The following is a 25,726-nucleotide window of genomic DNA, read 5'->3' as shown; positions in this document are numbered from 1 at the left end:
GACTAACAGGTCTTTGAGGGTCAGAATTCTAGCTGAAAGACAGGTGTTCAAATACTTATTTGCAGCTGTATCATACAAATAAATAGTTTAAAAATCATACATTGTGATTTCTGGATTTTTTTTTTTTAGATTATGTCTCTCACAGTGGACATGCACCTACGATGACAATTTCAGACCCCTCCATGATTTCTAAGTGGGAGAACTTGCAAAATAGCAGGGTGTTCAAATACTTATTTTCCTCACTGTATATATATATATATATATATATATATATATATATATATATATATATATATATATATATATATATATATATATATATATATATATATATATATACAGTACAGACCAAAAGTTTGGACACACCTTCTCATTCAAAGAGTTTTCTTTATTTTCATGACTATGAAAATTGTAGATTCACACTGAAGGCATTAAAACTATGAATTAACACATGTGGAATTATATATGGAATTATATACATACCAAAAAAGTGTGAAACAACTGAACATGTCATATTCTAGGTTCTTCAAAGTAGCCCCCTTTTGCTTTGATTACTGCTTTGCACACTCTTGGCATTCTCTTGATGAGCTTCAAGAGGTAGTCACCTGAAATGGTCTTCCAACAGTCTTGAAGGAGTTCCCCGAGAGATGCTTGGCACTTGTTGGCCCTTTTGCCTTCACTCTGCGGTCCAGCTCACCCCTAAACCATCTCGATTGGGTTCAGGTCCGGTGACTGTGGAGGCCAGGTCATCTGGCGCAGCACCCCATCACTCTCCTTCTTGGTCAAATAGCCCTTGATGCCTTCAGTGTGACTCTACAATTTTTATAGTCATGAAAATAAAGAAAACTCTTTGAATGAGAAGGTGTGTCCAAACTTTTGGTCTGTACTGTGTATATATATATATATATATATATATATATATATATATATATATATATATAATGTTACAGGGTCAAATTGTTTTGTGTCAGGGTTGGCAAATATGACAATATACATAGATATCTATGGAATGATCCGATATTTTAAATCATGATCAACATCTCAGCAGTATTTTGGCTTTATTGACTTCCTTCCTGTTTGATACATGTTCACGCTCCCGAGCCATCTGTCTCCATCCCCAGTGGTTTTCATTCGTGCGATATTTCTAGAACAGGTGTTTTTCGGACGCTTTGGAATTTCATATGGAATTATCATTGATGAACCGATTAGGATTTGAGACTCTATAATTCGAACATCCCACCTTCCGTTCCACATTTAGTCCACATTTCTTATATAATAACCTCCATTCTTCTGGTAAGATGTTCCTCTAGATTTCCTCTATGTGTCCATAGAGATTTTTGGTTCACTCAGCGACAAGAGCGTGAGTAAAATCAGGTAATGATGTAGGTCTGGAGGTCTGGGGTTCAGTCAGCATTCCAATTCATCACGAAGTGTTTAATAGAAGGAGATCTTCCACACCAACCCATGTAAAGCATATCTTCATGGAGCTGTCTTTGTGCACAGGTGCATCGTCATTCTGAAACAGGTTTGGGTCTCCTAGTTGAAGTAAAAGGAAAATCTCATGCCAGTTTATCTAAAAGATGCGATGTATCTTCACCAAGTATGTTTCCAACTTTGTTGTAACAGTTTTGGAAGAACCATATAAGACTGGAACAATCAGATGTCCCAATACTTTTGCTCACACAGTGTGTTTATTTGATTTCCTTATTATAGATGATTTACAAGCAATAGTTCTTCTAATGGCCCCAGGGGTCTCTGGGGGCCGATTTGGCTTTGTTACAATGGCGGAAATCACAGGGGTCCAAGCACCAAAAGCCAGCCAGGGGACTTGTGAGGAAAAGAACGCTTTAAGTCAATATTATTAAGAATCTAAATAAAGCTCACTAAATCAATCTAGACTCACTGAGTGTAAACTCAAAGCATTTGAATAAACCTGTTGAACACGTTGCGACGCCTGTTAAGACAAGTGTAAACACAGACGGGATGTTATTATACCGTGTACCTGAGACGGCTCTCGCCGAGTTATCAGATAAATCAAACACCAGAATTAATATTGAATAATATAGAATATTAGGGGTGTAACGGTACACGTATTCGTACCGAAATTTCACGGTACAGGTGCACACGTGTTACGAATGGAATCCTTTTAATGTGCGGAACATAGTAAAAGCCTGAGTTTCCACAGGAACATATTAAGTGGCGGACCGCAAGTTTGTTTAGTCTCCGCCTTCGCCCACCATTTTTTGAAATGATCATTTCACTTGAAAACATACACAACAACGGAAATACAATTTGTAGCCTGTTGTTTTGCGCAGCTACTTCCGGTTTTCCTGTAGTTTAGCGATATGGATTCATTTGCTTTTTATGTCCAGCTTCAGGAATTTCTTTCAAAAGGAGAAAATCCTGACAAGTCTGCGTATCGAGGGAGTGAATGAATGAAGGATGGAAGGAAGGAATGAAGATATTTGTTGTAGTATGCTGAAATTAATAGAACAGTTAAAAAGATTCTATCTTTAGAAAATTTTATATTAAATGTAAAACACACACACACGCACGCACACACACACACACACACGCACACTTATATAAACAAACAAATGTAAACTATTTAATGAAATGTTTTCATTTATTCCATTGTATGTAATCAATTTAATTTGTGCTGATTTAACTAATTATTTAATTGAATCTACCTAAAAAGAAATGTTTATTGCATTCATTTGATTTATTAATTTTTATTTTGATACGTGTTATTTTTTATAAAATATTATTAAATATACGTTTTTTTATTATTTAACCAAGCAGGCATTTTAAATAGTTTTAACAATGTAAACGGTTGATGTTCACAAATGTTAATAAAAAAAATAAAAAAAAAACGACAAGCAAATTGGACTCAATTGATCGATGTTTCAAAAGCAGCAATTGTTAGTATTGAATAGTCAATCGATTAAAACATTTAATCGCGATTAATAGCACGATTATCACGAGTTAACTCGTGATTAATCGTGATTATCTATTCTAAATGTACCATAGATGAATACTATAAAGTTTTTAATACTCTAATCTCCATTAGCATGGACAAATATGGTGCTTTATGCAAACGTACGTTTTATTATTAGTAAAACCAGACAAAATATAGAGCATGAAGACTAAATATTCTTTGTTTTAAAGTAATTACGCTAATTTAAATTACGTAAATCATCAGGACACACAACAGGATTTTTGCTTTGTTTCCACACGGACGGTTTTAATTGCCGGATGTGTGCAATATGGCGGATTTCAGTGCTGAATTGAGACTTGGAGATTCAGTGCTCTGAATGCAAGTTTGTTTTTTATCCTACTCGAATGCAAAAAAAATCATGAGTTCGAATCCCAGCACCACCAAGATACCACTGCTGGTTCTTTAAACAAGACCCATAACTTTCAATTCCTACGAGTTGTATAACTCCAACATCTAGTGAAACATCTCCCCAGAAGAGTGGAATTTAATACAAGAGCAAACATGGACTTGATGTGGAATACGATGTCCAAAAATCACACAAATTTAACACTCGGGCGTCCACAAACTTTTGTCCATATTCTGTCACGTTTGTTTGCCAGGATTATGCCATGAGCGTAACGGTGATGTTCAGGGTGCTTGCGAGTGCATTCGACGCTCAGGGGGCATCGAAAGCCGGTGCTGGATCTCCTTCCTGACACTTCAAGTCGTCTCGGGTCTGAGGAGACGTCTGTTCTGCTTGGAAAAATCCATCCGCAGTCTCACGCGGCCTTTCCGCCGGTACACACTTCAGAGACTGGAGTTCTCTCTTCAAGCTCGTCTCTCCTCTCGATAATGTCCTGTCGGGAAAAAGAAAGAGGGGGATGAGAGTGAAAGAGAGTGAGAAAGAGAATAAACCAGCAAGAGAAGCAAAGAAGAAAGCAAGAGATTTTGTATGTGTGTTTTCGGTTGGCGTATGTGCTGTTAGTTGCGTAGCAACCAGATCTTACATATCTCTATGCCGCTACATTTCTTCTGCGTTCGTCTCTCTCTCTCTCTTTCTTTCTCTCTCTCTCTCTCTCTCTCTCTCTCTCTCTCTCTCTCTCTTTCTTTCTCTCTCTCTCTCTCTCTCTCTCTCTCTCTCTCTCTCTCTCTCTCTTTCTTTCTCTCTCTCTCTCTCTTTCTCTCTCTCTCTCTCTCTCTCTCTCTCTCTCTCTCTCTTCTCTCTCTTTCTTTCTCTCTCTCTCTCTCTCTCTCTCTCTCTCTCTCTTTCTCTCTCTCTCTCTCTCTCTCTCTCTCTCTCTCTCTCTCTCTCTCTCATTCAGTGTGCATGTGTTCGTTAATTAAACCCAACCGAAATCAAGAGAAATATGGTTTCAGGACACAGACGGTCCACTTCCTGTCCAGCTTCGTGAGCCTTTTGTGTCTCAAGGTATTGTCTATTGTTCTCTCCAGCTGTTTCAACTCATCACGTTTGTAACGCGTTTACGTGACTTTCGGCCCACCATTTGGTCGCCCGTATTCGACTAATTAATACGAATCTATTATTAGATCATTGCTCTAAGAATATTGGTTCCCAGAAACCGAGATGATTAAAATGATAATAGGAACATTATAGCTGTATAAATAAATCGGAGCACTTCAGATACTTAAGTACATTCGAGGGCACATATTTATTGTACTTTTCACTCAAGTGAAAGTTTGAAGGGAGCACTTTTACTGCAGTAGTAATTTACAGAGTGGATCTCTACTTTGGATCAACTACACGTTTTGTATACTAAAAAGTCAGGGGTTTAAACCCTGGTATTGCCAAGAGGCTACTCTTGGGGCGCTTGAGCAAGGCCAGGGGCATCATGGCCGACCCTGCACTCCAACCCGCATGTAGCTAACATTGCTAGGATATGCTAAGAAAGAATTAGCTGTAAAGTACATGAGACATGTATAAAAGCACCTTTATTCATTTAACTCCAGGCCTCCAAACGTTTCCAGAACACAAGTCTGGAGTTGATATGGACGCAACTCCAGAAAGCAAATGAACCCACGGCGTGCCTCTTAACACAAGCGTCAACACCGATCGGTTATTATTAGCCTGTGGATCTTGTGTCATCGAGCCAGCTGTCACTTATTGGCCTCGATTCAACATTTTGGCCGAACCACAACCATGTGACCCCTTTTTTTTTATTTATTTTTTTATAAATATATTCAACAGGAATTTTAATACTCAGTGCTTGTGTGTTGTACTAATCACAATATTGCAGTATCAATATTGCAGAATATCTCTCTCTCTCTCTCTCTCTCTCTCTCTCTCTCTCTCTCTCCCCCTCTCTCACACACTGATTTGCCTTTTTCAGGCATTCGTGCTGCTCTTGTTCTCGTGTATAAAATGGCCGAAAGACTCGATCGGACTCTCAGCCAGTGCTGGCTCGTTTCGGGCCCCACAGGGCCGTTCAGGGTTCAGAGGCCAGTCTCTGAACATCCAACTTCAGTTATGTAAGCCGTCTCCAGACTGCCTGCTCTTGGATTCGGTACAAGGCTTGATCCCTTATGCATGCTCGAGCAGGCTGCTGCTGGCCGCGCTACATGCATGTATCTCGAAACCTGCTTGCACAACAGCTCTCCCCCTCAGCTGTCTGGGTGATGGGTTTATACGCACCTTTTTTTACGGACTGTAAAAAACTGTTCTTTCTCTCGCCCTTCCTTTTTTTTTTCTCATCTTATGAAGCAAGAGTTTTTATTACTCTAAACATACCCCAAACGTATTTTCTGTGAGGTCGTTTATCATAATTCAGTTTCATATTCACTGCTATTGAAATCGAAACGGTTCGATGTAACACTCTGTTGTTTGAATCGAATAAGTTATTCGGCTACGTTACTAATGGAAGTGAGACTCGCGTTCGAAATCCAACCTTTATTATCAAATAGAGTTGATATGAGTCAAAGATTCATGTCTCTGCCGTTGTTCATAGCGACATTTCAAATGTAGGGGGTGTATTTCAGGGGAACACGTGTTTTAATGTTACGGTTGAGGATTGTTTCGAGATGTTTCCCGCACTTTGCTACAATCCCAGGCTGATTTTTACCGAATTATTTCCGTGACCTCTGCTCCTTCTATCGCTGTCCTTAAGCAGTCTGACAGGCCACGACAGGACACACGAGGTTACTCGAGTTTAACAAGCCTCGCCTCGCCGCGTCTCGTTTTTGTTTTTTTTGTTTTTTTAATCACGTGCTGGACATACAGTGGATGTACCGGTCTCTGGTTGCGATCACAGCCCTCAGCCTTCCTAAAATAGGACGCAGTGTGAAAGCTGAGCACAGGTCAGGCCTTGCTCTTTAGTCCGAGTCACGTTACTCACAGCTGTCATCTCGTCCCGCTGTCCTGTTCGGCCGGTGAACCGAGCAGCTGCTCACGGATCTGAAATAGCGTGACGCCTTTGAGCAATCGTATGTACAGTAACGGTGGAATACACACAGCTGTGAATGAAGCCCCAGCCGTGAAAATGTGCCCGAAGAAGATTCACTTTGAGTTTTTTCACTATGGGAAGGTGGTAGCTTTGTGGTTAAGGCGTTAGACTTTGGATCTAAAGGTTGTGTGTTTGAATCCCAGAAATACCAAGCTGCCACTCCTGGGACCCCATAGGTGCTCAGTTGTATGGAGGAGATAAATGTAAGCTTTGGGGGAAAAAGTATCGGGCGAAATGCCGTAAATGATAATAGGGCCGGTCCAGTCCCAAACCCAGTTAATGGAGTGGCTGTCATTCATTTTGGATCTGCACAGGTTGTCCTGATCCAACAACGCTACACTTGAAAATATTCGGATTAATGTTCTGGCAGCAATGCTTTTACTTGCCACAAATGCAATACTGCATAATGATATTTCTTCTTCGAATATTTTAGGTTGAGTGACTTGTAAAATCATACTTGAGTTCAATTCCAATTCCAATATGACGAGTAAAAGTCTTACGAGTATCTGATTCGAACAGTTCTTTACAGTACAGTATTTGACTCGTATTGAACGTAGGCTCAAAGATGCTCCATGTTCAATTTGTAAGGTTTTATTTTCTAAAATACAAATCAAATTGTGCACCTCGACACTGCATCAACCATCAACACAACAGCCTCTTCAACATGCCAGAATGAAACAAACAAACAAGGACAAAGTAATAAAGCAGTATTGAAAAAAAGCCATCTACAATTAACAAATAAAATTACAGGATCTTGTTGCAAAGTAAAAGATGCTAATTCGCCTATTCGAGTTCGGAGTAGCTTCGATTTAGCGCAAAAAGAGAAATAGCGTCTGCCTCCAATACGTTGTGGAACGCCGTAATCGACTCCTATGCAGAATAACTAAGCCCCGGCGGCTAAAGATTTATCAAGCAATCCGGTTTATTTAAAAAGTGACGTTGAATTATTGATTGATTTTCAAAATATAGTGGAGTAAAAAGTACGTATATCGAGTCATAAACATAGTCGAGTAGAGAGTAGAAGTTGCTTGTAATCTTTGATACTCCGTAAAACAAGAACGCAGACAAAAAATGACAAGTAGCTCGGAAAATTTGCGGGTTCTCATTTGGAACCTAACTAACAGCGAGTTCCGGATTATCTTAAAATTTTGCGGGAATCCACAGCTGGTCCGAATGTTCAGGAACGTTAGGAATACCATTTTAAACTATGTATTTGCGTTTATAAAGTGACGTAATGTCTGATGAATTCACTAAGGTACCATAGGGGCTGCGGGGGCGCATCCAAAATTTGCGCATTTTCAGAACTCCAGGGGGTCTAAGACCGTAACCCTGGGGAAACCACTGTACACCACTTAACCCACTGGCTTGAGGTCTCTGAAAGTCAGAGCACAGGGTGAGCCATGATAACATGTGTGTATAGTCAGTTGCAATAGTGGTTGGATCCGAAGGTTGCGAGTTAAAATCCCAGCCGCACCGCTGCCAATCCTGGGCCCCTAAGCAAGGCCCTTCACCCCATACACAGCTGCACAGCTGTATTATTGAGGTACGTGGCTTTGTATAAGGGCGTGTGCCAAATGCCGTCAACGCCTTTCTTTTCGATACAGATCCCACAGCCACTGAATGTTCTGTCCTGTACAATTCCACTGTCCCAGTTTTTGTGTGCCAAACATTTCGTTTTCTTAAAACACGCCCATGATAAAGTTTTCCCCCTGTCCTCCCGTGACCACATAACTCCATAAACACAAGAAGTAGTCCAGCAAAACCCTGGAGGAAAGCCCTCTTTCTCTTTCTCTGTTTGGTCTGGACACACTTTTTCTTTTTCTTTCTGTTTACACCACCTCTTCTCTCTGATATTCAGTGAAACCAGAGGCAGTCAAGCGAGCAGTGCCTGATGTTCATCAACCCCAGAGAGCTGGCATGGGTTTGCTGTTTTTTTTTTATATGTGTGTGTATGTGTGTGTGAGAGTTAGCTGGAAAGGACAGGATACACAGTACAAACACACGTCATCCCTCCGTTTCTCTGACCTTCGTACCTCACGTTAACTTTTAATGAGAATTTTTTTCATTTACGGGACCGACAGAGGGAACCGGAGAGCGAGAGAAGCCGGAGAGGTTTCATGAGAATAGAGAGCCAAGTTTGTACCATCTGACATGCTGACAGAAATAGAGAGAGGGAGAAAAAATAGTAACAAGGGAAAGGTAATGGCCAGCAGTATTTTTTTGTATGTCAGGTTAATTATTAAAATTAGGAATTGTCCCCTGGGGCCTACATTTTAACCGCTCTAACTTTCTAAGGACATCCTGAGAAGCTCAAAAGCGACCTTCACAGTCGTATAATGTACGCGATTCCTTTTCCCACACTATAAGTTACTTCAGATTGCTTCGAGAGACAAACGATTTCCGTTGTTTTTGGGTGTTTTTTTCGTCGTAAGTGAATTTTTGCCGATAAGACCAATAAAAAATCCTATTAATCCTATCGTAATAATTTTTCCTTTCTTTAATAGGGGCCCGTAACAGAAATTGACATGGGCCGAAGGGACCACCATTATTATTGTGGAGATTTTATTATAGATTTTTAAAACAGCATTATTTCTCATATCATTTTTATTATTTTTTTTTAATAATATATTTGCTATTAAAATCAAAACATTTACATTAGGTTGAACGTACCATTCTTTTGGTTGGTGGGTTAATCTTATAAATAATTAGGCTACGTTATTAACTAGCGCTCCGATAGTGGATTTTACCGACGTTAATAGTTTTTAAAAATGGATACTGGATAAAAAGCAAACATAAAACTTCATGTAAGATAGCATTGAAGTGTAATACAAAAAAAACCAGTACTAAATCATGATACGTGCTAAAGGAAATAAACATGAATATATTCAGCGTTAAATAGAATTATATTATTAATAATTTATAATTAGAAAATGGCGCTCTCCGTGCGGCGCTCAGTTTTACGTGTAAAAGCAAACAGCATGTTGCGTTAGCGATTCGCCTCTAGAGGCCGCTCTCGTAATTATAGCGGACCGCAAGCCGGAAAAACTATCGGTATGGATTTTTTGATGACAGACGATAGTTCTAGCAATCGACTATCAGTGCCTCGACCTCTATTAATAACTAAGATAATTTTTTATTAGCAAATACAGACATGATACGAAATTTTTTTAAATTTAAAATTAAAATAAAAAGATTCTCTGGCATTGTTCAGAAGACTGTTTCGATTGTGGGTATATTGGGGTGCCCCTGCTATAGACTATAGTAATGTTTCACTCAATCCTGCGTATCCTATATAATAAAAAAATATAACCACTATATTGCCAAAAGTATTGGGAAACCTGACCTTTCCTGCCATATGTGGTTCTTTTTCGAACTGTTCAAAAAGCTGGAGGGACACAATTGTACAGGACGTCTATAGATGCGCTATAATAACGTTGCATTCACTTGAACTTGGAAACCCAAACCTGTTCCAGCATTGCAATGCCCGTGTGCACAAAGTGAGATCCATGAAGATCTGGTTTACATGCTTTGGAGAGGAAGCTCTTGAGTGGCCTGCTATAGAGCTCTGATCTCCTCCCTACTGAACACCTTTGGGATGAATTGGAACGCTGACTGCACCCCAGGTCTCCTCACCTACATCGTTAACTGCCTTTCGTAATTCCCTTGTGGCTGATGAACACAAATATCCATAAGCACACTCCAAAATCTAGTGGAACAGCTTTCCAGAAGAGTGGAGGGAATTAGAAGAGCAAATTGGGACTAAATGTGGAATGCGATGCTCAAAATCAGCACACAATCAGCAAGTGATTTTACACCCTTCTTGAGAGTGACTTACAGTGATCTGTGATTCATCCACACCTGAGCAGTTGAGGGTGAAGAGCCTTGTATAAGGGCTCTGGAGTAGCAGCATGGCACTGCTGGGATTTGAACTCAGTCTGACCCTTTTGATCAGCGTCTTAACCGCCGAGTCCTTCTGTCATAATGCGGCATTTTAGTAAACAGGGTCCATGTGGTGCATTTCAGGAACTGCTAGGTGTCTTTTTGAACATCCCATTCCACATTTCATCTCTATTTGCTGTTATAATAACCTCACACAACAATCTGGGAAGATGTTTATCTAGATTCGTGGAGATTCGTTCCCATTCAGAAGCAAGAATGTTAGTAAAGTCTAGTACCCACGTAGGTGAGGTGAGGAGGCCTGGAGTGCAGTCGGCATGAATAATTCATCCCTGAGGTGTTCAATAGGGTTCAGGAGATCTTCCACTCCAAACCATATAAAGTATATCTTCATGGAGCTGGATTTGTGCTCAGCGGCACTGTCATGCTGGAACAGGTTTAGATCTCCTAGTTCAAGTGAATGGAGAATTTCATGCCAACAAATCCAAAGGCATAATATATGCGATTGTGTGCCTCCAACAATGTACTGAGTTTGAAGAAGAACCAGGAGGTGTCCCAATGTCCGTAGAGTATCATACTTATCTACAATTTCTGTGAGAATATGCAAATCGCTAGAAGAAAAGTGAAATGTTGAGCTGCTTCACAGGTTACAGCTCGGTATGGAGAGAAAGAGGTAATTGTTATGTGATGGATGGAAAGATAGAAAAAAAGAGGAAGAGGGACAGAGTGTCCATCTGACTTCTGTCCTGCTTCTCACCTGTTCCTCTCTTTCACACACACACTCTCTCTCTCTGTCTCTCTCTCTCTCTGTCTCTTTCTCTCTCTCTCTCTCTCTCTCTCTCTCTCTCTCTCTCTCTCTCTCTTTTAGTCACACACACAGTTATAAAGAGCGAGTAGGAGGCTCCAAAAGGCACCGAGTGATTAAAAACACAGCAGGCTTGTTAAATCATTTTTTTGGGTCGAATCCACATTACGCAAGCGCCGTCTGTTCGCCAGCACGCCATCCACTCCCGCGTCCAGGGCATCGTAGCCCATGTGCCGTAAGAGGAGGTTCCCGTATTTGTTTTACTTACCTCAGTTTACACACAACAGGAATTATTATAAAGCAAGTCGGTATCTGAAAGCTCTGCCGATTAATAAGGCATATAGAGTGTGCATGAGTGAAGCATGGTGGTGGAGGCATCATGTAAGTTGCGCTAATTGATCCTAATTGAGCTTTTTGTTGAAAGGAATGGATGGAAGGATATTTTAGAGGATGTTTTGCTAATCAAGGTTTTTCGGTGCAAATCGTATTTTTGCTAGCTCCTTAATTGTACAGGTACGGCGTTTTCTTCTCGTTTTACGCTAACGGCATGACGAAAGAGCGTAGATCGAAAGGGAAAAAAAAGCGATGTCTCGTTTTTTTTTTTTGTTAACAATCAAAGCAGTCATCCTGAATGACCGGCGTGTTCGTCAGAACGAGTCGCAGCACCGCATGATTCCGACGTGGTCGTGGTTTTTGCACCAGAGGAACTGTGCCAGCTTCGGATTCTTGTCCGCTGCCCAAAAAAAATGAAAACAGCTTTCGTTTTTCTTTTTTCCGGAAAATATGCGCCGTCGACTCGTTCACGCCTCGATTCCCCCTTCTTTTCTCAGCGAAACCTCTCGATTTGTCCGGAGCTGCAAACTATGACTCAGGCTCCAGGAGCACTCGTTCTCCTTCGAGCCCTTTCGCTTTTTTTTTTTTTTTCTTTCTTCCTAGCTTTCTCTCTTCCTCTCTTTCCCTCGCTTCAGGGAATCCCCAAAGGAGACTGTAGATCTGTAAAAAAATAAATAAATAATAATAAAAATCGGTTGCTTCATCTTGGCTCGTACGCCGCATGCGACGACGCATGCTTTTTTTCCAAGCACCTAAAATAGACCTGGTGGAAGAACGTTTTTTTTACGATACACAGCCGTGTTTTTTCCTGTGAGGAAAAAACGACTAAAGGAGTGACTAACAGTTTTTTTCCCTCTTTTCTCTCCTCAGGTATACGTAGAGTTTGACGATCTGGAGTGGGAGAAACGGGAGTGGGTGAAGGTGTACGAGGATTTCCAGATCTTTCTCCTGGAGCAGCAGCTTGTCTGGGCCAAGAGGAAAGAAGGATCGCAGTTGCAGGGCACCCGGGCCAAACAGATCCAATGGCCTGCTTTGGTGAGTGACTCCGCCCCCTTTAAACCCCACCCACACGGCGCAACCTGTTTTCCTTTTTGTCTTCACGTTCCGTCTGCACGGCAGTCTCTCTTGTTGTCCGAGACGCAGCTGGGTCTGCTTTTATCAGGCGTCACAAAAGGAAAATAATGCGGCTTCGGGCGATTGGGCCTTGTTTTAGATCAATGACAATGAAGTTAGTTTGTTTGGAGCGTTTGTAAGCCCCTCTGAGCAGTTTGGGAACATAACAGAGGATGTAACTCCAGCTGAAAGATGTGACTGGAGGGTTTCTGTATGTGTGTGTGTGTGTGTGTGTGTGTGTGTGTGTGTGTGTGTGTGTGTGTGTGTGTGTGTGGAAGAGAGAACTGTGGTAAAAGTTAAAGCGTGCTCTTAGTGGCTTGTTTTCTGAGGTCACATGCTGTTTTTCGATTATGTAAGTGCCCAGTACAGCGCCATCTGTCCCAGGCACAGGAGATAAAAGTGCAAAACAAAACACTAACATCCCCCCCACCACCACCACACACACACACACACACACACACACACACACACACACACACACACACACACACACACCACAAGCAGGACCTTCAAAGCCAAGCATTCTTCATAACACGTTTTTTTTTTAAGCTACACACAATATGTGGTATTGGGATCATATAAGCTCCATGAAGATACGGTTCACATGGGTTGGAGTGGAAGATCTCCTGCTTTAGAACTTCAACATCAATCCCATTCAACACCTTCAGGATGACTGTGAACTCTGACTGCACCCCTGGAGGAGCTGGAGGAGCTTAACATTTCCACAAACACACTCCAAAATCTAGTGGAACATCTTCCCATAAGAGTGGAGGTTGTTATAACGCACAAATGCAGACTAAATGTGGAATGGGATGTTTTAAAAAAAATAAATAAAAAGCACATGGATAGGTGTCCAAAAACGTTTGTCCATGCAGCGTACCATTAACGTGAAGAGAGATGATCTTATCTATCATGAAAGATAGAGAGCTGGACCTTTTTATTTCTCTTTTTTTCTTTTTAAACCACACTCAATACGAGCGTTATCAAACATCTAATCATCATCCAATCAGTGGGATAATTGTAATGATGGTTTCAAGCGGGCGTTTGATTCTCATTCAGGTGGGTGTAGACATGAATGGTGGAATGAATAAAGGAGGGAACACACACACACACACGTGAGAAACATATTTAAAGAATATGTATGTATGTATGTAAATAGCTCAGGACCTGCTAGATGTCTTTTATACATTATATGGACTATAGTTTGACCATAAGATTTGCTTTTTGAACATCTAATTCCACATTTAGTCCTCATTTGCTGTCTTCACTCGTCTGGGAAGATGTTCGAGAAGATGTTCCACTAGATTTCGAAGGACGTTCGTAAAGTCAGGTGAGGTGATGTAGGTGAGGAGGTGAGGAGGCCTGGGGGGGCGTTCACAGTCATTCTGAAGGTGTTTAACAGGATTGATGTGAGTTCTATAGCAGGTGATCTTCCACTCCAACCCATGTGAACCGTCACTTCATGGAGCTGGCTTTGTTCACAGGGGAACTTTTTTGAAACGCTGGAACAGGTTTGGGTCTCCTTTTTTGAGTGAACATTTAATGCTACAGCATCCAAAAGACACCAGTTGTGTGATAACTGTTTGGGGAAGAACCACAGATGGCTGGAGAAGTCACCTGAAGCTTAGAATGTGATGGTTAGAAGATTATGCACAGAGACGACACCACATCTGAGAGATTTCCTTACACCGGTTATCTTCATGTATAATGTAACAAATCACAGGATATCATTTAGCAAAACGGAACAATTCGACACTACCGTAATACCGTAAATAAACTATACTGTATATAGATATGTGTTGGGGGGGGGGGGGGGTATTCATTCCTGTTCATTCCTGTACGATCACAACTGGAATTTGCACTCAAGAAAGAAAGAAGGCGTGTTTGGAATTCAGGTCTGCAGACCCGTCTCTCTGGAGTCCACTTCCTTCCACTAGTGTAGGTTTATAAAGCTTCATTGAGCCCTCACACTGCATTTCCCCAATTACATCAGCCGACTCCTGGCGAAACAGTAATTACCCACCGCTCGTATGTTCGTGGCCTTGGGGAAACATTTTCTGCTGCTTCTGCTGCTGCTCTCCGTCCTGCACGGTGCTTTTTTTTCCCTCCGAAATTTCTCTTCGATCTGTTTGGTCTCTCGCCTCGCCTCCCCTCCCTCACACGCCGTCGTTATTTACGGCCTTTTTGCGGACTTTTACTGCCGGCCGATTGGCCTTACTCAGCAGCGAGGCTCTCGGCTCTCTGGCACGCTTTGGCCTTTGTCTGCACTGTCCTTTGATATATGCTTTCCCTCCTCCCCCAGACTGAACGGCCCGATTGTTCTTCTCCCCTCCGTCCTGACCGCAACGCCCTGATCTATCGACAGACCGTGACCTGGGAATTACAGGCCAGGGGCAGCCGTCACCGTCATTCTCCTCCGGCCCCCATTAAAGCGCTTCTTTGCTTTTGGCCTTCCGCCCGGGATATGTACGTCCTGCCCCGGGCTTCATTCTCTCGATTTTGCTCCTCTAGCACTCCTTCTCACGTCTTCATTTTTCTCCTCTTGAGAAGCCGGTCTATGATTCTGGTTTTCAGCCAGCATGTTTTGTTTTTTTTGTTGTTGTTTTTTTTTCCCTCCTTTACCCATTTGCGAATGTCTTGCCCTTCCAGCACCTCGTTCACACGCAGGCTTTTCAGCTCGGACATTTTTCCTGGCTCTCGCTGTGTATTTTTAATAAGACAAAGTGCTCACAGTGAGAGGAGAAGAACTCATCCTTCCTTGTCTGTGCGTATGCTAACGATTTACCGTCAATCTTCTCTCACTGATGATGTGTTCGCTTGATTCATGACTCACCACTTCTGGGGCTTAATTTTAAACCACCTTTCTTTCTTTCTTTCTTTCTTTCTTTCTTTCTTTCTTTCTTTCTTTCTTTCTTTCTTTCTTTCTTTCTTTCTTTCTTTCTTTCTTTCTTTCCTTCTTTCTTTCCTTCTTTCTTTCTTTCTTTCCTTCTTTCTTTCCTTCTTTCCTTCTTTCTTTCTTTCTTTCTTTTTCTTTCCTTCTTTCTTTCTTTCTTTCTTTCTTTCTTTCTTTCTTTCTTTCTTTCTTTCTTTCTTTCTTTCTTTCTTTCTTTCTTTCTATGATTTTCTTATTACTATCTTTTGTCTTTTTTTCTTGATCTTTCTTTCTTGATCTTTCTTTCTTGATCTTTCTTGATCTTTCTTTCTTCCTTCCTTCCTTCCTTCCTTCCTTCCTTCCTTCCTTCCTTCTAAAAGAAGAAAACAGAGGGATGACATTGCCAGTGCCATTTGCTGAGCGTTCAATAGACACGATTGAAAAAGCCACACGAACGCGGCAGGTGCAAACACCGCTTGCTTTATATATTCACAGTTCTAGTTCTTCTGGTTTCCCTGTTTGGATGTTGTAAACACAGACTACTGCCACCTGCTGGGATGGGATAGTTAGGGCCTCTAACGCAAGCGCGGAACGTACACGCTAGTTGTAGCCACGGCCGGCTTTTCTCAGAGCTTGTTTTTCTGCGCCGGTTTGGCCTGTTCCTACCTTAACCCTGAAAAAGAGACACCGTCTCTGATGCCTATCCCCCCCACCCCAAACCGACCCCACCCCCACCACCACCACTGTGTTTACACAGGCCTATCGTCGCACCCGCTAGATTAAGCCCCACTCGTGTCGCTCTGTTACAAGAGACAAAACATTACTCCTGCGAGGAACAATGCACTGCTTACAAAGCCTCGAAACCGTGCCAGGAAAACCCGTCATTTTCATTAGGCTGTGCGGGTGATTTTAATGGAAAGCTAGGACCGGCAGTATTTGGGAGGATCGATATCACGCAGCGTGAAAGGCAGCTTTCATGCAGCGGAGTGAAAGAGAACACACTGGCTTCTCCCTGTCGTTCATTGTTAAAGCATGAAGCGAGAGAAAGCAGCATCCTGCCTTGATTACTGGTTACACCACTAATATCTGCAAGTGGACAGGAATTCCGATTCACACTGTATTAGGCCATTTTATTACACGCTGATAAACAACAGCAGAGAAACCGAACTTAACGGAGACTCCGGAATGCATTTCTAGCTTTAAAGCTTCTTTCAGCTTTTATTATATATTTTAGGAACACCAATAACACATATGCCCTATATGGCAAAACATCAACATATACCTGACCATCAGACCTATATGTCCTTGTTTGATTAGAAGGTTGTGGCTGGTTGGGCATCCGCATACTTTTGACCCTCGATTTTTTGACTACATGTTTGTAGGCTTCTTTTTTTTTTTTTACTTGTCACACGTACTTTACAGCCCAGTCACATTTTTTTTAGGTTTAGACACGATACAGCGCCCCTGGAGCACAAAGGGTTAAGGGCCTTGCTCAAGGGCCCTAAACGTGGCTGATTGGCGATAATGGGGCTTGAAACCCCCGACCTTTCGATCAGTAATCCAAAGCCTTAACCACTGAGATACTACTTCCCCTTATAATGTGTGCAGCCAGAGGTAAAACTTGTGAACACTCATGCCTTGTTGTTGTTATATATATATATATATATATATATATATATATATATATATATATATATATATTTATATATATATATACACACACACACACACACACACACACACACGCTTGCATACACAATGGATTAGATCCTTATCCAGTTAAAATACTGTCTGGTTCGTACTAACGTTTTCTAAGCTTCGGAATGAACACAAACGCACGTGTTTATTCGTGAGAATGAAAAAATTGACCATTTTTCTCTTTACTGAACTACACTATATGGGCAAAATGTCGGGCCACACGACTTTTCAGGTTATTCTACAAAGACAAAACTTCCCTTCTCACCCCATTCTTATTTTTCCTCATGCGGTCGGTGTGAACCCAGAGCCAGATTAATGTTTTTCATTAGTGTAAGACGTCGGGCGTCTTCTGGAGGAGATCGAGCCCATCCCTTCCCATGATTTAAATCATGAGCCGGCTGTCAATAAAACGCCCGTCAGCGTGATCCATGCCCTGCTCTGATTGGAAACATTACCCACACATGGTCCCCTCTGTAGCGAGAAAGTAAATTGTGGCGGTATCTCGTTTTTTTTTTTTTGTCTTTTTTCTCAGACGTCGTCTGTGTTGGAACGGTTTTTCCGGGTCCCTCGTGCTTTTGGAGGTGATACCGGTTCAGCACGTTTGGCTAGTCTTATTTACACAGGAAATAATAGCATCGGGCTCGCCAGACTTGTCAGCGTGTGTGCATCTGGCATGTGCTTTTCTCTGTGGAGGCTCCTGGAGACTCGGTTAGATTCACCTAGACCCAGGGTAATTGTTTGTTGAGTTGAATCAGGTTTGTTAAATAAAGGATTGCATTGCGGTGACCCTACAGGACTGCAGCGCGACAGGAGAAAGAGGTGGGTGGCAAGATAAAGAGAGTGCAGATGATCCTTCACTGCCAGCTGCACAGCTGGCTTTTTAATAGCACCAATCATAGACAGGCAGCTTTTACAGCCCAGGGCCGCTTTGTCCCACCCGCGCTAAAAGCCCCAGGGAGCGAGGGAGGAGGGTGAAGGGGACGGGGCAGATCAAACAACCCTCCCTCTTGTCCCTCTCGGCCAGGTCCGTTCATCACAGCTGGCTTTTATTCGCCCCCTTTTTCCATTCGAACGTCACTCTGCCGCCACAATCCGTTTCTGTCGGAAATCGACGAAAACCACACGAGCCGAAATTAGTACACAACTGGAACGTCCACACTTGTTGAGACTCTTTCGCCAGGTTCGTGTTTACACTCTAAATGGAAGAACAGTACAATCCCAGATCCAGGCTCAAGGTCAGGCAGTGGCCATTGCTCACAGCCTCTCATTGTGCACCGGTTTGTTTATCCTCGTCATTGGAGCCAGGCCTGCGCTTTCTCCGCAGCTGTTTGTGAGGAACGCTAAATCCTCATATGTGGAAGGCCTTTGTCTGTCCTGACCTTCTCGCTCAGCAGACACATAAAATGGTTTGTCCATACGAGTCACTTATTCACTGCAGCCTCTGGACCGGCAAACAGTAGGAACTGGTTGAAGTGATTTAACGATCATTTCTGTCTACTGAGGCTGTAGCGTGTGTGTGTGTGTGTGTGTGTGTGTGTGTGTGTGTGTGTGTGTGTATAAAACTCATCGGGTATAAAATACACCACGATGCTAATACACTAGGACGATGAAGATTAAACCATTCTCTTGTGTCGCTTTAATCCGGTGCCTGTTTTATGGGCCCAAACACCAAAACTGTGTAGGCATCGTATTTTAAATTTATGGGATTTTTCTTCTTCTTCTTTTGTTTTTTTTTTTATTTAAAAAAATTAATAAATAAGCACAGTCCCCTGGTGGTCTAGTGGTTAAGATGCAGCGCTCCCACGGCTGCGACCCGGGTTCGATTCCCGGTCAGGGAACCATCCCCAGCCACTCTTAGTGCCGGTCCCAAGCCCGGATAAATTGGGGAGGGTTGCGTTAGGAAGGGCATCCAGCGTAAAACATGTGCCAAATCAAACGTGCGGAGGATCCGCTGTGGCGACCCCTAACGGGAGAAGCCGAAAAGAAAGTAATAAATAAGCACAGTGAATATAGTCTCTGCTACCTTCACAGTAACATTACTGTTATGTCATTCAACCCCTGTGTTTAGCCCTTCTAGCACCACCAATAGGTCAAATTTGGACTTACGCTTACAGTAATATCACCCCACTGTTGTAAAAGCGTAATTCCAGGAAGCTCATTTTCATCATACGGGATTTTCCACAATTTTTTTATTTGAAAAACAATTGGTTTAGTCATTACCCAATTTGGAGCACAGAAACAAAAAGCATGACCGATCCAGACAGAATTTGTTTGCTGCTTTAAACATTGCCTTTAAATTAAATCCTGTGAGTTTCCATTTTTTGTTTTTTTTCTCTCCATTCAATAGTATTAGGGCCAGAAAGTGCTTGGCCCCGCTAATCGCCAGTTTTAGCTATATGTCCTCAACAGAATCAGAATACTTTATTGATCCCACAGGGAAATTGTCATTAAGGATTAGGAACAAGACCTAATTCCACTTCTCATTCTTCTCCAGATCAGATCCACCCAGCTACACAAACTTGTCCTGAAACAATCATGAAAGCGTCGTGTATGTTTCACATTAAGACCTTGACACCTGTTTTTATATCTCACTGTATTGTAAGTTTAAACGGGTCTCCTTTGTTTTGTTTTTTTATTTACCATTGGTAAATGAATCACACAACACACAAAGAACAAACACGAGAACACACACAAGAACGTAAATCTTTCTGAAACCTTGAGTCTGTTCTATTGTGTGCTGAGACAGCATGGAGCCACTGCTCAGGGTCCAAGTATTGCACAAGATTTAGACAATATGAGGCTTTTCAGTGTCAAGGTAACCCTACAGTGTGTGTGTGTGTGTGTGTGTGTGTGTGTGTGTGTGTGTGTGTGTGTGTGTGTGTGTGTGTGTGTGTGTGTGTGTGGATTTGGAAAAGAGTACTGTGTTATTTTTATACACTTCTCACATGTGCTGGCCATGCAGCGGTCACATGAGCACGTCCTATTTGCACTCATAATAACAATTACTCTCTCTCTCTCTCTCTCTCTCTCTCTCTCTCTCTCTCTCTCTCTCTCTCTGTCTCTCTCTCTCTCTGTCTTCTTTGAGTGCAACTTTTTTTGTTTCTTCCCTCTCTCGATCTGACCCGCTGATCTGATTGTTTATAAGTGTGTGTGTGTGTGTGTGTGTGTGTGTGTGTGTGTGTGTGAAGAACAGTCACAGCCTTGCCTCGTGTCATGCAGAGGGCATTTAATTCCCATGGCCTGACTCACAGGACGTAGACAGAGCATTGATTGGTTGCTCGGCTCGACACCGTTAATCCTAGTTAAGATCACGGCGTATTGAAGCGCGGCACGGCTCGTGTCTGAGAGATTTGTGCAGATTAGTCATTATAGATATGGCTTTTGTTTTTACACGGACAGATGGTCGAGTCACGTAAGTGCCCGCCGGGATGCTTCCCTTACTGTTCCGATGTTTATCAGGAAATTATTACATTACGGTTTTACATCTAGTTCTATACAGATGCTTTTTTTATACTGCTGGAAAATATAGTTACGATGGAGATGCGTTTCTGATGGCCCCATTGTAACTTCAATATATCCTAAGTCGAGATGTGGTCAAGCCTACACAGGAGTTTTAAAGAACGGTGATCAGTATGGGGTGATGTAATAAAATTTGTTAATAATTGTACAACGTGCAGTACATCATTTAGCAAAACAGACCAATTCTCAGTGCTGTAGTGTATGAACTTTACAGTATGTACGTATTTTTTTTACATATAATAAAAAATGATTTAAATATATATAAAATAATATATATATTACCACTGAGACAACTGAACTCTGTCGACTGCTGGCAAGAGTAAGGCACAAGGTGGGCAGCGACTCACCATATTTGTTTTTTACGTTTGCCTGCTACGTGAAAATCGTTAAATATTGTATTGTATATTGTATTTTTACAATTTTGTCGTATGACTATTGTCATTGCAAGATCGAAAAATTATAAATAAGCAAAGGATTGTGGAGACCTGACCTAGGTTATAGGTCGATCGATAGTAGATTTTACTGATACCGATAGCTAGGTTGGATACATAAACAATGTAAAATAGTACTAAACTTTATTACAAAAATAAACAAACTACTGAAAAATGAAAATGTGCTAAATGAAATCATTATAAATATATTTAATAAATGTCATTATACAAATTATTAATTAGAAATTATAATTCATAAATATAATATAGCGCTCACATGTACTAACAAACAGCAAGTAGCATCAGTGATTCACCTCTAGAGGGCGCTCTCGTAAGGACAGCGGACCTACTCAGCCGCTTCAGCAGCGGACGCCACCCGGAAAAACTATCGGTGTGGATTTCCAAATGAATCGTTCGACCTATACTTAAGATTCCTATGTGCTTTTTGGACGTCCTGTTTCCACATTTAGTCCCGATATGCCGTTATAATAACCTTCATTTTTGTGGGAAGAAGTTCCATTAAATTATTGTAGAGATTTGTGTGAGATTCAGCCAAAAGGGTGTAAAAGTAAAGTCAGGAATTGATGTAGCGGTGAGGAGACCTGGGATGCAGTCAGCGTTCCAATTCATCCCGAACTCATCATTTGGGTTGAGATAGGTGTATAATGCTTAAAAATCTTTTTTGAAAGTATATTAATAGTGTTGGCTTATTAAAAGCATTTCCTTGTTACTGTAAAAAAGACACACCATAATTTTAACTGAACTTATTTCAGCAACTTTTACATCTTCGCCTGCAGTGTAGCGAGCTGAGAACAATGCACTCTGATTGGTTATTCCAGTTTCTAAAATCTGGCAGCCAATGAAACTTGATTATACACACAAACTGTTTTTCCACTATGATAATGTTGGTCAAAGGAATATACTGTTTAATGAATGAGATAATATTTCAGAGGGATGTGAACCTGAAATACATACAGGCTTGGCATTGTGGTATATCGTAAAAGCCGACTGCAGTGCAGTGACACTTCGTGTGTCCTCCAGTGTTTGTTGTCTCAGTCAGCTGTCTCGGTGTGGAATACAGATTGTCCTGGCTGCTTTTAGAAGCCACGTTTCTGTCACAGGATTGACCGCAGTGTGTTGTAGGAAAAAACAAAACTGCTTTGCCTTGCCTATGCTTCATCTCTGCAGCCACTCTTTCTTCTGCTGGCTGCTTGTGAGGTGTGAATGAGTAAGACTTTATACAATCCAAACCTAAGCATTGTTTGCCCTCTTAGTGCTCTTTCTTTCTCTCTCTTTTTTTCCTTTAACGAGTGCATCATGTCTCGTGCTTCTGTCTGGGTGGCCACTGGCTCTTTAAACTCCAGGCCTGATCAACAGCGGGGAATTTCTTCTCCATCAGCTGCAACTTCTCTGAGGCTCTACTGCATTTTCCAGCTATTAGTGGTTTATTTATAGAAAGGCTTCCGTTTGCATGGTTCCAGACGACCGGGCCCCTCCACGACGGAGCTGTTTACTCTAAAACATGAGACGACCCCATATCACCTCAGTGCTACCTCAAAGCAGCAACTAATGCCGGTGGCTCTGAATCAGCCATAAGTGAGAGGAAATCATAAAACAGAACCAAAAACCTGGATTGTTTTGGTCTGGACACAGACGATGATGCCATGGCATGCCTTATATACATATTCTATACTATACTAATCTATGTCATACTATACTATAACTTTCTTTCGGCTTCTCCCATTAGGTGAGAGCGCGGCATCCTAACCACTAGACCACCAGGGGACCTACTATACTATACTATACTATACTATACTATACTATACTATACAAATCTATACTATACTATACTATATTATACTATACTATACTATACACATATATACTTTACTATACACATCTATACAAATCTATACTATACTATACTATACACATCTATACAAATCTATAATATAGACTATAGATTTATAGTATATACTATACTATACTATACTATATACATCTATACAAATCTATACTATACTATATACATCGATATAAATCTATGATATACTATACTATACTATAGTATACTATACTATACTATATACATCTATACAAATTTATACTATAATATACACATATATACTATATTATACCATACTATTCTATTCACAGCTATACAAATCTATACTATACTATACTATACTATACTATACTATACTATACTATACTATACTATACAATTCTATAATATACATATACTATACAACTCTATACCAGTCTATACAATTCTATACTATACTAGTCTATACATTTCTATACTATACTATACTATACTATACTATACTATACTATACTATACTATACAATTCTATAATATACATATACTATACAACTCTATACCAGTCTATACAATTCTATACTATACTAGTCTATACATTTCTATACTATACTATACTATACTATACTATACTATACTTTACTATACTATACTATACTATACTATACTATACTATACTATACTATACTATACTTTACTATACTATACTATACTATACTATACTATACTATACTATACTTTACTATACTATACTATACTATACAATTCTATAATATACATATACTATACAACTCTATACCAGTCTATACAATTCTATACTATACTAGTCTATACATTTCTATACTATACTATACTATACTATACTATACTATACTATACTATACTATACTATACTATACTTTACTATACTATACTATACTATACTATACTATACTATACTTTACTATACTATACTATACTATACTATACTATACTATACTTTACTATACTATACTATACTATACTATACTTTACTATACTATACTATACTATACTATACTATACTTTACTATACTATACTATACTATACTATACTATACTATACTTTACTATACTATACTATACTATACTATACTATACTATACTATACCACAATATACTATTTGGTTAAAATTATAACAACATCCAGCCATATGTGGTTCTTCTCTATACTGTTACCACAAATTTGGAGGCACACAACTGTATAGGATGTCTTTGGATGTGACAGCAGTTTTTCATTAAACAAGGAGACCCAAATTTCTTCCAGCATGACAATGTTCCTGTGCAACAAGCAAGCTTCATGAAGGAATTATTTATATGGGTTGGGACTGGATGATCTTAAGTGGACTCAGCCCTCTGGGACAAATTGGAACTGTAACTACACCCCAGGGTTCCTCAATTCACCTACATCAGTACCTGACATTACTAACAACCTTGTAGCTGAATGAGCCCAAATCTCTACAAGCACAATCCAAAATCTAGTGGAACATCTTTCCAGAAGAGTGAAGGTTATTCTAAGAGGAACTGGCAACTAAATGTGGAATGGGATGTTCAAAAAAGTCATATGAATCTTTTTCTTCAGTCGGTGTAATTATTAAGCTTTGCTCCTGGGATTCGTCGCCATGGCGCTTGTTTACATTTAGAGGCACGGCTTTATCACCACGCAAATGAACGAGTGTAACAGCGGCACTTTAGCAATTTAATAAAAGCTGCTCCAGGTAACCTAATCTGCTGCTGTAATTTGTTCACAATAGTGTCTGGGCTCTCTTTTTTTTTTGGTTTGTTTACGATTCATTTAATCCGCCGCTCGTCTTTTTTACTTTTTCGCTTCTCTTTCCACAAGAGAGACGCCAAGTCGGCGAGGTAAGGAGAAACGGAGTGTCTTTGTTTGATTAGAATCTTCCTCAAGGCTAGGTTTAAAATCACCAAACTTGGTGTGGAAGGCTGGTTCAATCTTTTTCTTTCTTTCTTTCTCTCTCTCTCTCTCTCTCTCTCTCTCTCTCTCTCTCTCTCTCTCTCTCTCTCTCTCTAACCAGAACGGTGATGCTCTTGCATCGTGCAAAGCATGTGTGACTCATAGAGACGGTTCAGTGTGTCCCTACACGCCCATCCACCCATCCACCAAAACTTTCACCACTCACTGTGTGTTCTGGGAGTGTGTCTCAGACCTTAGACAGGTCGATATAAACAAGCAGGAGGTAACCTGTTTCCAAAAATGTTAAGGGCCACACCTTGACATGCATTATCACTTCCCGAACCTTCTCAGCACTCTGAGATCAGCTCAGGGTCACGTTTTAAAAAAAATCCGTCTCACAGTGTCACGACGGCGTTGAGCTCATTAACGTCTATCTGAGGTGTAGCTTCTTTTCAACACCTTCTGAGCTGCTGACTGTTAACATCTGGAAGCGACCTTTGAACTTCGGTTTGATCCTAGCTTAACGCATTAGGAACGTCATCAAATCAGTCGAATTGTTTCGAAGCTTTCCAGACTGAGATGCGGACAATTATTAGACCGCATTTTATTGTGAAACAGTATAAAAAGATACCTTATACAAAGTAACACTGAATTATAGAAAGGCTTGTATTATATTAAAAAAATCAGACATGCCTATTTGAACTACAATTAATAGTTCTTTGCACTAGTGGTTTAAACGAGTCTTTAACGTGACTCAGTATAGACGAATCGTCTCAGAAAGTGAATCGTTAATTTTCTACTGCACGAGCAAGGAATCAGAAAATCTCTGTATGTTAAGTACAGGAATCAGAATTGAACAGCTTATCTC

General features: G+C 40.8%; 1 protein-coding gene across 3 annotated transcripts in view; it reads left to right on the top strand.

The window, feature by feature from the left end:
* jmjd1cb (jumonji domain containing 1Cb) overlaps positions 1 to 25,726 on the top strand; it is a 143,854-nt gene that overhangs the window by 46,880 nt on the left and 71,248 nt on the right. For all 3 annotated transcript variants that reach the window (XM_083556871.1, XM_083556870.1, XM_083556869.1), the window contains exon 2: positions 12,341 to 12,505. In XM_083556871.1, coding sequence (XP_083412997.1) covers positions 12,341 to 12,505 — 165 coding nt within the window. The remainder of the gene's footprint in view (positions 1 to 12,340; positions 12,506 to 25,726) is intronic.

This window comes from Silurus aristotelis (assembly GCF_946808225.1).
Source record: "Silurus aristotelis genome assembly, chromosome: 12".
In the NCBI taxonomy this organism is placed as follows: domain Eukaryota; kingdom Metazoa; phylum Chordata; class Actinopteri; order Siluriformes; family Siluridae; genus Silurus; species Silurus aristotelis.
This window is presented reverse-complemented; position numbering and strand designations above follow the sequence as displayed.